General features: G+C 40.1%; 1 protein-coding gene across 1 annotated transcript in view; it reads right to left on the minus strand.

The window, feature by feature from the left end:
* Positions 1-15,031, minus strand: part of ABCA4 (ATP binding cassette subfamily A member 4) — a 76,931-nt gene that overhangs the window by 37,827 nt on the left and 24,073 nt on the right. Inside the window, exons 12-16 of the mRNA XM_062580957.1 lie at positions 13,278-13,483; positions 12,267-12,443; positions 9,152-9,374; positions 3,516-3,737; positions 1,237-1,441 (exon numbers count right to left, since the gene is read on the minus strand). Of these exons, the coding sequence (XP_062436941.1) occupies positions 1,237-1,441; positions 3,516-3,737; positions 9,152-9,374; positions 12,267-12,443; positions 13,278-13,483 (1,033 nt within the window). The remainder of the gene's footprint in view (positions 1-1,236; positions 1,442-3,515; positions 3,738-9,151; positions 9,375-12,266; positions 12,444-13,277; positions 13,484-15,031) is intronic.

Consider the following 15,031-nt stretch of genomic DNA (forward strand, 5'->3'; position numbering starts at 1 on the left):
AATTTCTGTTGTGTTTGTAGAAATAAGACATTATCCATTCTTTATAACTAAATAGGGTTGCAACAGGGACTTGTCCAAACAGGGATTATTAGGGGAGTTTCTGTAAATTCACCTTTAAAATGAATTGTATTAAACTTTTTTGTGAGGACACATTTCTTAAAACTGTAAAAGGCATTAACTTGGAATTGCAGAGTTCACTTTGGAATAGAAACGAAGCAGACTTGAGGCTGTACTTTAATTCTGAAGGAAAACATCCTAAGAGATCTAAAACAATGTAACAAATCCATACCTTTTCTTAATTTGGATTAACTATCCTAAGCGACATGGGAAACAGAAGCATACCTGGCCCATCATCAGTTTTCTTTCACAGCCGAGAAAATCTGCAAGCTCTCAAATTCTGAGTAACCACTCAAGAAAAAGAAAAGGGAGGGGGGAGAGATCTTGCAGATAGCCATCTGCCAAGAAATACATCCTGGAGCTGCAATTCACATGCAGGAGTAGGAAATTAATGAATTAATGAGAAGAAAGCTTCCTCGCTTGTGAAGCAGATTAGTCTGTATTTAGTATTACACTATAACCATAGCTAATAAGAGGAAAGATAGTTATTTGACCTATAGCAAGATAAACCATTTTCTCATAAAGAAAGCTCCAAAACTTTGCAATTGGTAACAAAGAAAATCCTTTTGTGAACTCAATTCTAGAACCAAGATTCTCTTTAAGAAATTAGTTCTCTTTAAGAAATTTAAGAAAAGTTCCACCTAGTAACTCTTCCAGCCACCTGGGATACACCATATGTTTTATTCTTTAAAAAACACTTGGCCTAATGTGGCCACAGTACATTTGTGAACTAGGGCTTTTTTTGTATTTTCAAAATGTCTGGATGAGGATGAAAAAATCTCACTAGAAATGGTTGGAACTTCTCAAACGTTGTACATAAATATGTACACAAATTGGCTTTTTTAAAATTACATTTTTGACAATTTATTTTTTATTTAATTTTTAAAACAGCACCAGAAATTTTGTCTTCCTTCTTCTTTCCATTCTTCTCCCCTAAAATGGGGAGAAAGAAAAAGAGAAAAAGGGAAACCCTTAATAAAATAGTGATGCCATGCTGGATCAGAATCAATCTACAATGTCAAAAACCCTATTTCTGATAGAGAAATACTCCAACACTGATTAGGCTAACATGACTTACATAAATTACTGCTACTTTATATGAATAAAAAATTGACATACCTGGAAAAACATTATCAATGTACCAAGAAAGTATTCCATACAGAAAAGCATCAAAAAGCATCATTTGAATGGAAAATAGAAAACTATATTCATCTCCTTCCAAGGGACTGGTTCTGATGTTACCCCACTGTAGACCAAGACCTTGCTCTTCGTAACGTGACAAATATTCTGTGCCGAAACCAAAAGCTACTTGAGAAAGTAAACTCTGGAATATAGAAAAAACAACATGATATGAAACAGAGGAAAAATTCATAAGGCAAGTACAATATAAGATTGCCTTTATGGAGTGGACTGTGGAACTTGATAATATATAGGACTAGAATGTCTAATCTTCTGAATGACGACAATTCTAAGTTGCATTTAGTCATGGAAGACTGAATTCAACCTTGGCTCTACTTCCTTTGGCTATAAGGGAAGCTTCAGAGGTTGTTCTTTTTTCACTTAGTATTTCTGCTTTGTAAATGCTAAAGATGAGTCTAGCAGTTTGCAGTGTGTACTTTGCCTGTCTTGGAGAAATAAAATCTTTCTTCGGTGTATGAGGCACGACCAAGAGCATCAGTTCATAGGAAAATAGCAGAGGCAAGAGAGATTGACAGCAACTCCCAGTGAGGTACTGTCATAACATGCTAAAACAAGTGTTTGTTTTTCAGTAATCATTCATTGTACAACCACTTTACCTTTCTCTAAAAGGTTTCATTTTTTCTTCGGCCTCCCGCCCACCTAGGCACAACCCTCCCTACGCCCCTTGTAGTTAGCTCTTCCTCAGAGAGTAACTTCTGAACAACAAATATAAGACCAAACATACCAGGAACAGAGGAAACATTCAGAATTTCTGGTCAACAAATATCCTTTCTCACATTGTTTTATACCTCTGACTTCCTTCTCGTTTAGGGTGAGAAGAGAATCAAACACTTCTTTCTGCTCAGATTGTATGGCAGTTCCCAGATTTCCTCCCAAATCAGGATCTGTCAAATGCCAGCCTCATTTTCTGACTTAATGACAGGATTGAGTCTGGCATTTTATTGCCTTTATCTGTAGAACTAGAAATGTTATATGCTATATATATGCAGTTAGAAATCTGATTCAAAGCCACATTTATACTTAATTACAACTGTTAGAGTAACTTTTTCTTTTTGCATTAGATTTCCTAATGCAAGAGATGACAGCACTTCTTTTACCTAGGTTGCTAGAATGCTCAGTAGAGATGGATCATTCAAACCTCTGCAACTGTATGACTCATTGGGCCACAAAAAAATCAGCATGAATGAATCTGTAAGTTCAGAGTTTCATTGCAAAACAGAGCCAGAAGTTTCCAGCTCCAGTGAATAGTTAAGTATTTTATATACATAATGGAAGAGAGAACCAACAAGGAAGCATTGCATAGGAAATGGCCTACAGCTTCTTAGACGGAAAGCATTTCCTTTAGCCTGAGGAAGAGAAGACTGAGGGTGGATCTTATCAATGTGTATAAATACCTGAAGGGAAGGTGTCAAGGGGACGGGGACAAACTCTTTTCAGTTGCATCATGTGACAGGACAAGAGGCAATGGGCAGAAATTGAAGCACAGGAAGTTCTGCCTGAACGTGAGCAGGAATTTCTTCACTGTGAGAGTGATGGAGCACTGCACTGGAACAGGTTGCCCAGAGAGGTTCTGGAGTCTCCTTCTCTGGAGATACTCAAGGCCCGCCTGCATGCAACCCTGTCTAACATGCTCTAGGTGACCCTGCTGAGCAGGGAGGTTGGACTGGATGATCTCCAGAGGTCCCTTCCAACCTTACTGATTCTGTGATTCTATGATTTGTCAGAACTGTAGCACCTGTGTTCAGATCCTCATTCAAAATTCAGGCAAAGGAGGAGTGTGAGCCTGTGCTTTTTCATTCTTGGAAATTACCCTACTAACTAGGTTATAGGATATGAGGAAAACAACTGCCCCCATATTCTGACTTCCCTTTGTATTTATTAAACATATTAGAACTTAAATTTATTTTACCTTATAGGAAGTGTTTTAAACTTTGAGCACTACGCCAATTTCCCAACCTTCAAAATACAAAATACATTTTGTGGTATATTCTAAAAGGCATGAAAACATCTCTCAGTGACTAGGTTCACTGACGGCTTACTCACTTGCAATCTCTGCTTGATAAGAGATGACATCTCTCAATCAAAAAAAAAAAAAAAAAGAGGAGGAAGGGGTGTGTAGTGCTTTGTTACTCATATATGGACAGAACAGAAACAGTGTGGAAGACACAGAGACACCATATAATCAGAGAAAGGCTTACAGCTAGGATCTTCAGATTAACAGTCATGTGGTCTTGCCAGACAAAGCAGACAACGTGGGGTAGGTACAAAGTGAAGTAGATGACTCCACTGCAGGCAGCTGCCAGATTCGCTTTGGAGAAGAAGGTGCTGAACAAGAAACACTGCATTATAGTGGCTGTGATAAACGTCAGTAGGAATAGAAAGAAGAGAGGTGGACTGCTATATTGTAGCACTTGGCCGCACTGTAAGCAAATGGAAAACAAACACATTTAGAAGTATTGCCACTTTCTGAACTAGCAGAAAGGGTCTGAAGCAGCACTGACATGTAATCTGCAATGAATAAGCCAGCCTACTTAGTATGGTTTCTAACTCTTCACTAGGTAACAATGCTTTAACACCTATGGGCATTACAAACACAAAGCCATGATCTGACTTTATTTCTGCTCTTAGCTTGTGATTTCAGATTAGTACTATAGGCTGCACAGCTCATATTCATATTTGATGACTATTTAGCTCATAACTGATTGAAGACAGACATTCTGTTCATGTCTTAACACACAAATGGCTCCGAGCAATATGTGCCTGCATGGAAATTCATATACTTTAAATAAAGCCATATCTGAACTGTCATAATAGATTTTCATTGATCTCTTCATATATTGTCCTCAGATCCCTTGTTCAATATGTAGGAAAGATGATGTAAGAAAACATGTCAGAATGTATTAAAAAGAAAACACTAACAAAAAATTATAAAGCATTATTTTCTGCATCTAAACAATGCTCAAATTTTAGCAGGCTATCACAACTGAGGAAACCAGCTCTATTTTCCCAGAGCTCCTTTTGTACTAAATAGTCCACTGTGTGAACTTTTATTGACCTTTTTTCTTTAGAGCTTTTGTAGATTGAAGAAAGAGCATGAACCACAGTTTATTATTTATTTACTCCTAAAAAACAACATTATATAAATAGTTCACAACATTTTTGTACTATCCCATTGGGACTGTGAAGTTGATTTTTTTTAATCAAACGTAATGCTACAACCTCTCATTAGAATGTATTTATATCACACAAAGGTGCCTCACAGAGGCATAGTGAAATTGAGGAAGGCAAGTGGATTATAGGTATAACCACATTCCTCACTAGTATTAACTACTTCCTGATTTTTAATTAAACCGGTGTAGTAAATAAAGTAGGGTTTTCTCTACCCACTCAAGCTGTATCAGAACAACAACAACAACAACAACAAAAAAACAGAACAACTCACCAGGGCCAGTTGATTAGATGGAAAAGACTGAATCCTAATTATGCATTTATAACAATACTAGTTCCCCATGTTAGAAGAGATATCACAGCATTCTTTCCTATCAAAATGTCACAAATATATGTAACAATATAACTAACAGTTGCCAGGAGAAGCTGGTTTTCAGCTAAGAGAGATGAAAGGTGGCCATAAAGACTAAATCCAAACTGACATAAGATGTTACAAAAAATTACAGCAATTCTGAGTCACAGAATAGACAATTTTTTTTTCCAAGGCAGAGAAGGATGTGTTCTGTCCTCGCAGCATCTCTTTCCTTTGCAATAGTGCCATAGTATAAGTGAGCACTGAATATAATACATGGATCAAACAAGGTAAATTACAATGTTGGGGCCCTGTGTCTGGGCCCTGGCTATCTTGCAGGATTATAAAGAGCTGAAGTAAGCAACAAACTGCTCAAAGAAGGAATTCTTTTGAAGACAAAAGGCTAAAGAAGAAAAGATAAGCAGATGTCTGTAATCACTGACAGGATATGCATCCAGAAAGGGAGTTAACACAACAGATAAGCAAGCGCCTGTGATCACTCACAAGGGGAGTCAACACAACAGCCAATTAGAAACTGAGCAGATGCGCTTGGACAATATTAGACAACCAATAGAAATGCTTTGCGAGGCGCGTTGATACATGAGCTTGTTAGAAAAGATATATAAATTAGGTAGACAAAGGAATAAAGTTGGATTGAACTTGCATCACATTGATGTGTGTGTGTTCCTTCCCGTGCTTGCCAAGGATGGGCTGCGGCATCTGGTGACCCCGACGTGATCCTCAGAGACCAACTGGGGTAGTAGTGGAGCCGTAAGCGGGCAAGGATCCTGCATAGCCAGCGACAGTAGCTGGGCGCCTGAAGAAAGGCGGATTGTGGCCACGACTGACCGGTGAGTCAGGGAAGCAGGATGGGATTCGCTGCATCAGCGATAGAACAAGCAACACTAGAGAGCCTGTTGAAGTTGGCTCAGAAAACGGACACCCAGATAACGAAATCAGACTTAACTGATTTGTTACTGTGGTGCCGAAGAAAGGGGCTTATAGCAGAAGCCCTGCAAGTATACAAGCTGGAAGTATGGGAACGAGTCGGAAAGGAACTGTGGGAGAGCGTGCAAGTGGGATCTAAGGAGGCACGGTCGTTAGCAAAGATTTACCGACCGGTCCGACTGATGCTAGAACAGTTGCACGGAGAAGCGGCTGTTGCTGCTGCCATTCGCAGCGCCGTACAAAGTACTGACGAGGAGCAGGAGGGCTCAGGAGACTCAGAATGGACAGCTGTGAGTGGCTCGGGACCTCGGTATGAGAGGGTGCCTGACAATTATAACCTCAAGTGTCCCCTGCATGCCTGTCCTGTTTCCGTAGCCGAGAAGGAGGCGTGGGGGGGAGTAGACGATGATTTACCACCCTGGGAAGGGGAGGACCGTCCCGTGTGTACCGCTCCCCCGGCGAACATGGACATTGATCCAGTAAAGGTCCCGCTGCCGGATGATGAGCCAGCGGACCAAGAGCAGCTGAGAGAGATTTGTCAAGAACTCCGCGGCCAAGCCGACAAGATGACTGCCTTATTGGATCAGATGAAACACCTCGATCAGGGATCGGGACGAAGGGACATAAAGGCAGTGTATAAGGCTGCCCATAACTCAATTGTAGAAGGGGCTGAGAACATTGAGAGACAGATCGACAAATTTGAGTCGGGTTTGGCGGTCGGTTGTGGGGTGGGTCGCGGGACAAAAGGGATAAATCCGGACGGGGTGTTGTCATGGTTGCAATCGGTGGTGCACGGCAAGGAGAGGGAACTGTTCGGCCCTGTGGGGAAGGGAGGCAAAGATGAGGTAGTGCCACCTCATGACCCGAATTTTAACCCTGTTACGCGTTACAAGGGCCTTATAGAGAATGCTAAGTTGGAGGGAGAGTTTCTGTTCACTCCTACGGCCATGCCAGTTATATAAAGAGTGGACAGACCAACATGGGAACCAATAGATAAATAACGATAATAATAATAATAATAATTATATATAAAAATATATTTATAATTATAATATTATAATTGTGATTATAAATATATTTATAATTTATAATAATAATATATAAATAAATATAAAAATAAATAAAAGGGATAGAGGAAAAGATAGCCGGCACTGAGGCTTATCGGTACCAAGAAAATTTGCCAGGGATAGAACTACGTGGATACCAGCCAAGTGGGTGCGGCCGTGGCTGACAAAGGAGAAAGCCGAAACAACAAATGCATTACAGGGTGCTGAAGCAAACCCAGAAGTGTTGCCTAAAGAAACATGAAGGCACAGTGGGTTTGGTGGTTGGGATTAACTGGCGTGATTCATGTGTGGTCATTAACGAATATTAATAAGAGAGAAAACATATGGGTAACCGTAGCTAATACAACAGGTCAGAAATCATTTTGCTTGAGCCTGCAGAGACCAGGAGATCCATTTCGAACTTGCTTAGTGGGAGTGCCGGTGTGGCAACCGGGAGAATTTCAAGGATTTATTGGAAATGTAACATGTCTAAACTTTACTACGGTCAACCAGACGCTGAAAACTCCGGGTTTGACTGATGCACAAAGAGATGGTGGGTGGCAGTGTGAGATTATAAAACAACTAAACTACACATTGCGGTCACCCCCAGAAGAATTAGATTTATTAGGATGCGTAAATGCCACAAATGGCACAAGAAACGGAGGATGGGTGCAATTTGAGCCCCTAAGTACAGAGCTTGACATGCCCAGTAAAACATGGGCGTCTGTCGAGTCGGGATTGAAAGCAGACAAAGTAATGGGACAAACATACTCCAAATGCAATCTAACTGATAAGCCAGCGCGGCGATTGCCGCCTGGAATCTTTTTGATCTGTGGAGATAGGGCATGGAACGGAGTACCAGCAGGACCAAAAGGGGGACCATGCTATTTGGGGAAACTAACATTATTTCACCCAAACGTGTCGACAGTGATACAGTGGGCAGATAGTCAAAGGAGCCGTCAGAAGAAAAGAGAATTGCATCAATTAGACTGTAGCGAAGTGGGAGACCCTAAATTTTGGAGTAACCTGAGAACTCTTTTAATGAGCATGGTTTTTCCCGGGGCTACAGCAGCGCGTGCAATGACAACATTAAAGCAGTTAGCTTGTTGGACAAAAAATGAACTTAACGTGACTTCTGACATTCTAGATCAATTATCTCAAGACGTAGCCAGCGTAAATCATGCAGTATTGCAAAATAGAGCAGCTATAGATTTTTTATTATTAGCCCATGGGCATGGGTGTGAGGAGTTTGAGGGAATGTGTTGTATGAATTTGTCTGATCATTCGGAATCGATCCATAAGAGAATAAAGGACCTAAAAGATGGGATGAGTAAACTGAGAGAGGAGAGTTGGGGCTTGGAAAGTTGGTTAAAATCGCTAGGTTTAAGCTCTTGGTTTGCTTCTCTCATTCATCAATTTACGCTTATGGGATTGATTGTTCTGATGTTACTTGTATGTCTACCTTGTATATTGCAATGTCTGCAGCAGTCCATGCAGAGGATAGTTGACTCTGTTTTTGAAAAAAGAGGGGGAGGTGTTGGGGCCCTGTGTCTGGGCCCTGGCTATCTTGCAGGATTATAAAGAGCTGAAGTAAGCAACAAACTGCTCAAAGAAGGAATTCTTTTGAAGACAAAAGGCTAAAGAAGAAAAGATAAGCAGATGTCTGTAATCACTGACAGGATATGCATCCAGAAAGGGAGTTAACACAACAGATAAGCAAGCGCCTGTGATCACTCACAAGGGGAGTCAACACAACAGCCAATTAGAAACTGAGCAGATGCGCTTGGACAATATTAGACAACCAATAGAAATGCTTTGCGAGGCGCGTTGATACATGAGCTTGTTAGAAAAGATATATAAATTAGGTAGACAAAGGAATAAAGTTGGATTGAACTTGCATCACATTGATGTGTGTGTGTTCCTTCCCGTGCTTGCCAAGGATGGGCTGCGGCATTACAAGATTAGGATTCTTCAAAAAATGATCATTTCTATTTAAAGCTACAATTCTTATTTATTGGGAAATCTGCCTCTTTCTACAGGAAATACATTAAACAGAATAATCAGCTTGATGTATTGTTCTGTGGAGGATCTCACAATAAATCTCACTAGCGAATTTATCTTTCTGACTCTGCCAAGTGCTAATTCTGTCATGAGGTCTGCTTACAAGAATGTGCCTGCTATGTGCTGTGATCAGGCCACCAGCTGTTTCCATCTCCCTATGAATGGCTACTATTGTTTCTCAACAGCACACTGGTACCAGCCACACAAACACAACAGCGAGTTTGGGAATTTCTGCTGTCATTCCCGTGGTAATCCTTACCATAATCAGCACTGTGAGGAGGAATGTGCTCCCAGCCATCATGATGAAGCTGTCTAGGAACCAAGTGCACCAAATCACTCCACTAGTGATGCCCCTGTTCTTCATAGCTTCTTTCAGACGCATTTCCTTCTCCAGCACTATACTCTTCACAGTCATGGAAACTGAATAGATCCAAGCTAGCACCATGAAGATGGGAAAGGAGCGGTTTAAGGTGATCATGAAGCTACCCAAGAAGAGAGGAGTAAATGAAATTTAGGTAAAACAGAAGTGTTAAGATGAAAGGCAAGAACAAAAAGGAAAAGTGTGGAAGAACCGTTTATGCATTTATGAAACATAGGATTGGAAGTTCTCAGTCTAAACATTGAGAACATGATGTTAAGGGACTTCAAAAGCAACCTAAATATTAATGAACTAGTTGTTGCTATCCTCCCCTGAGACAGATAAATGTTATTCCCATTTTACAAAAAAAGTTTTATAAGGGTTGCAGAAGGCTACAAAACATGTGGTGAGGCATGGAAATACATCTTTCTTCATAGTGAATGGTCATAATGGTTTTACTATAATGTACAAAGAGTATTTTAGAACATTTGCTAACAATCTTGGAGTGTCATTGTCATCTTACATTCTTAAGATTCATTGACAAAATATGTATAAACGACATATTAAAAGCACCACATGCTGCCAGCAAGACTGCTGAAATTCATGCAAATCATGACTTTGGAATTTTCTTGGAACTGCGTTGTATGGTACCACATCCAAAATGGCAGTGATGGGACAGACTGCTGTTGGTGGCCCTCTATGTACAGTGAGAAAAGTACTGCTCTCTTCCTCCTTCCTTCCTCTGGACTCTGTTTGCACAGGCTCCCTTGCGAAGGATTGCACTGTTGGAGGCGAAGAGATTTTGGAGGTGAAAAAGTTAAAAACATCTTGTGCTAGTTTCAAGACTGCAATTTTGAATGAGCTTACTTTAATAAGCCAAAATAGGCTTCCTTCTTTAAGGGTCAAAAGCTAAGAGCCGCTAAAAATTAGGAGCAAAAAGCCTTCCGATTCCTAATTCTGAGCCTTATAGATCTACCTTTTTGTTATTGCCAAAATAAACTGAAAATCTTTATTTTTTTCCACTAAATTTTCCTGGAGTGCAATCTGACCTGTAGAAACTAAATCATAGTTTTGTGGAATGGCTTGGAGGCTTGAAACACACTAGTTTTCCTTTTGGTGGAGCCCACAACCTAGTGCTAGGCCACACACAGCACAATGTATATGTTTACCATGATTACGTGCTTGCTTCATTTGCGCAGGCTCTCTGCAGAGGCCATTACTGGGTTTGGATGTCAGCCCTGAACTGTGTGTTGCTGCTGCAGGCTTCAGAGAGCTTTTGCACAGGCAGGGTTTCTGCCCCTGCAGTATTCTCAAGCAGTCAGGAAGTAAACAGCAGACTTGCTTGTGTGACTTTTAGTCAGGTTAACAGATAACTGATGGGGAATGACAGGTCAAATGACGCATCTCTGCAATCTGCAATTAACTGAAGTACTAGCATTTACCTACACAGAACACACTGACAGAACTGTGAAATAATTTCTGTGGGACTATTATGAAGGAGTGAGACTTTCATGGAGGGGATTTATAGCAAGAAAGTTGAAGTAGCACAGTTTGCCAGCCAGTATCTTAGCACTGGAACAAGCACACTGTAAACAGGGAAGTGGCACCACTTCATATAACCCAGACTATGCATGCTGGTTCAGGCAATGTTAATGGAGGTCATAGCCTGCGTCCCTCATCATGAAATCTCCATACCCATGAGGGCTCTCTTTTCATGTTACAGTGCAACCAATTTTCTCCTTTAGCTTCCTTGTCCCACTTTTCACCAAGGAAGGAAATTCCTGGCACATGCAATAGTGAGCTACAGCTATAGTCCTGGAATCCCTTGCATTTATGTGAGATTTAAGGAAGAAATCAGTCAACTCATAAAAATCCATGGGCTGGAATTAGCAAAAAGCAAGTTAGAGAGGATTAGGTTATTGTTGAAAGCTGTAGTAGCATCCACAAGGGAAGGAGAAAGGTTTCTGTTAACAGAAATTAGTGGCATGCATTGCAGATACTAGTCACATAGTTATAAATGGAATCAGGTATAGGGATGCAATTAGGAATATAGAAAGAAGAAGTTTCAAGAGCCTAAATTGTCTTGGGAGTCTGCAAGGTCTGCAGATAGCTGTTGTCTTCAAGAACTAAAACCTAAAGCTTTGTTTGAATATCGGTATAGCTAGATTTAAACAAGAATCGATTCAGCGTTTGGTAACAGACTTGGGGAGCCTGGGTTATTGTTGCATTCTTCAAGACTTACAGAGATAGCAAGAAATACCAGTTCCACTGGGACCAATATTTTATGTTCAGTTTTGCTTTAGGAAGTGTTAGAATATAATTAAAGTTGTAATTAGGAATTAGGGAAAGAGGCTTAGAACTTTTTGATGGATCCTGCACAGTTAACAGAAGGAAGTAGAGTTTTGGTTCTAACACTGGTCAATGCTTTGTGTTCAGTTTTGCTGGAAATACTGGTTATATGCTATACAAGTTTAGAGTTAAGTAAAAGAACTTTTGAAAAGTTCAGGCTTTTGCTGGATTCTGTGTAATAAACAAGGATAGATCCAGAGGTGACATTGTTAGGGACCAGTGTGTTATATTTAGGTGTCCTACGGACAATGGATTCTCAGGTATGATTAATGTGAAGTTTGAGGTTAGGGTCACTGTTGTTTGGAAAGTAAGGCTTTTTTTTTTTTTTTTTTTTTTTTTTTTTTGATTTTGTGTGAGATGCAAAATCAGGAAGGCAGCTCTTAGGAGTAAGGGACTAGTGTGCTGTGTTTATTTTCGGTCTGGACACTGGTTGTCTAGATACAACAAAGCCAAGGTTGAGACCAGGGGCAGATTGTGGACAAAGAAAGCTTTGGGGAGTGCTAATATGCTCATCTATTGGTCTTGCATGTATGATTTAGGACTGGAGCTAGAAATGGTGTTTGGGAGTATTAATATATACATGGAGGAGATTTATACTCAGACAGTTACAGTAGCACAACAATCCAAATATTCATGAAAATTAAGGCTATAAACTGCTTTTACTCACACATCATCCACAAAACATGGATATGGCATTTGCTGCAAATAAATTCCTAATGCCACTTCAGCGTTGGTCTGGGTCTTTATAATCCCATGCTCAATCATGTCTTGGAGATATGCAAAGCCTCCCCAGATGTAACGTAAGTCATCCACAGGATCGGCTCTTGGACCAGGATCCCAGTACCTAAGAAGAAAATCCATGTGGAAATTACTTGGGTAAGCAGTAGCTGGTGAGGGGTGGGGAGGGGCAAATCTTAGACTCTAAACTTACAGGGGCACTATCTGGAGTTGTCCTTTTCAGATTTCATGCTATCAGAACACATTGCATGAGAAAGTAAATGACTTGGAATGTACTTTTATTTCCTTTAATTTTCCTCTGCGCTTACCCAGAACAGCAATTTTAGCCCCAAATTCACCTAAATTAATCATGCAGCAGAGTAACTGTTCTGGAGTAGAAATAACTTTATTAAGAATACAGTATACTTGGAGAGTAAACTGGAACAGCTGGAGTGGAACTACCAGACACCATTAAATCATTAAATCTCTCTGTGCAGACAAGCTTGAGAAATCATTTTTGCTATCCCTTTAAAAAGTGAGTCCCCCAAGTCTCCTCAGGGGACCTGAGGAGAAAGAACAGACGAGTTCTGCTGTCCAAGGGGAGGAGAGCTGGGTCATAATACACATGGGACTTCCTTGCTTGTCCCTCCCAATGACAAAGCCAATTAGAAAGTTTAGAACATGAACTCTTGGAAGGTTACTGAACACATTCTGAGCAGAGTCATTTTCTTTGCCATGCATCCATGTACCTACCCACTGCCTGACCTAACTGCCACAGAAGTGGCACAACGTATGTCAGTGAGACATAGGTAACTAGAGATGGATTCTGCTCTGCATTATATACTAAATATCAGTGAATCCAATTTGATTTCATGCCTGTATCCAAGGCAGGTTGGAACGTCCCTATGCATGTCATATTCATTTGACAGAAGATAACAACTAACAAGGAACCATCATCCACCTATCTTTGATTTTGTTCGTTTTCTCCACTGCATCTATGTTCATCCGAATCTTGTATTTCACATGTGGTGGAAGACTGTTGGCTCTGGGTTCTATGTCAGGAAAAACCACACCAGCCCAGAATTTGTTTTCTTCTAGCAAATGAAGAGCTTGACGAGTCAGCTGGGTTTCATCAAGATGGCCTTCAAATTTATCCAAAGTTAAGCACTGCAAATAATCACAAAGAGAACAACCCCATAGGAATAAGTTAGCAGGAAATATACATTAAAGCACACACTGGTGGTTGACAACAGGAGAGAAGGTAGGTTTATCTGAAATAGCTGTCATTTTCAGATTCAAATACTTATTCTGAAGCTACCGAGATTGAAAGTTGTCTCTCCTCTCCACCATGAAGACTTCCCCTTCTAAGCTTAAATCTTAAGACAAATTCAAAGCATACCAACATTATCAATCCAAGCTTAGAAACAATATTCTCCTTAAATGACCTGTAAACCTCAGATTTAGCTTTAACATCATCAATGAGAACAGAGGGAACAACTTTGAAAGAGGCTTTTGAAAACTGCTCCTAAAACTAAGTATCTTAAGGCGGGGAGGATGCTAAATCCCACCCTCCAGCCCTATCTGTAATCAAAAAGAGCTCTCCTCTATTTAAAGTAGAGCAAAGACTGAGTTATCTTAGGCATTATGATAAATTTCTCTCAACTCTGATTTTTTTTTTTTAAGAAAAAAACCCTCTGCACAGTCTGGCCTTTGAGAGAGTTTTGGCAATCAGACTAGGGAGCTTTTTGAAAACACGAGCCTTCAGAGAGGCAGAAAAATGAAAAGTAAATATATACACACACACATATATATGTGTGTGTGTGTGTGTATACATATATACATATATATATATATATATATATATATATATATATGTAAACCCAGATCATTCTAGTATCTCTTCTCTGGCCTGATAATACCAGTCTAATAACAGAATGTCCTCAATGTACAGATGAGTGAAAAAATCTGGCCCTCTGGACAAAGTGAAGAAGGCACACTACCGTGGCTACTCTAACCCATTCTAGTCTTAGCAGTGCTATAAACAGTTCCCAGTAACACTATTTGGTTTCTCAGACTGTCTTGCAGGTGCCTATAACATTATTGACTCTTCTTCAGATACAGTAGCATAACATTATCTTGATCACTAGGGCTGTAAATCAGAAAAATCTTTTGTAGTGCCTGCTCCCAGCTGACAGAGTGCTATGTTGGGCTGGCTGCCTAATGGGGCCAAAGTAATTTCCTCATCCTTCCCCTATAAATCAACTTTGATTTAGATGTTAGAGAAGAAATGCAGGCCTGCTGTACTGATATTCCTATTAGCATTAAATTCTCAGATGCCTAGTTTATACACCCTGTGCAACAGCTCAGAATTAAACCGATCATTAGATTTAAGGTCAGAAGGGACTTTTGTCTTCATCTAAAACTGGTGCTAACATTGTGGGTGACCACAGGTGGCTTCCTAGAATTACAGCCATTAAAACCTTATATCCACTAAGGCAGGAGCTACTGTTGCAATACAAGCAAGACAAGGCAAATTCGGATGTGCCTGTACAAAACACATAGCCAGTACTAGGTTGAGCAAAAGCTATGGTGCCACTTTCACTAAACAGATGGAACAAAATAAATTTATAAAATATATTTCAGCTGCTGTAATCACTCAGCCATGAAAATGTGAACTATCACTTGGATTATACTGGGAATGTTCCCTCAAAAAGT

The sequence above is a fragment of the Rhea pennata genome, chromosome 8 (genome assembly GCF_028389875.1).
Source record: "Rhea pennata isolate bPtePen1 chromosome 8, bPtePen1.pri, whole genome shotgun sequence".
Lineage (NCBI taxonomy): Eukaryota > Metazoa > Chordata > Aves > Rheiformes > Rheidae > Rhea > Rhea pennata.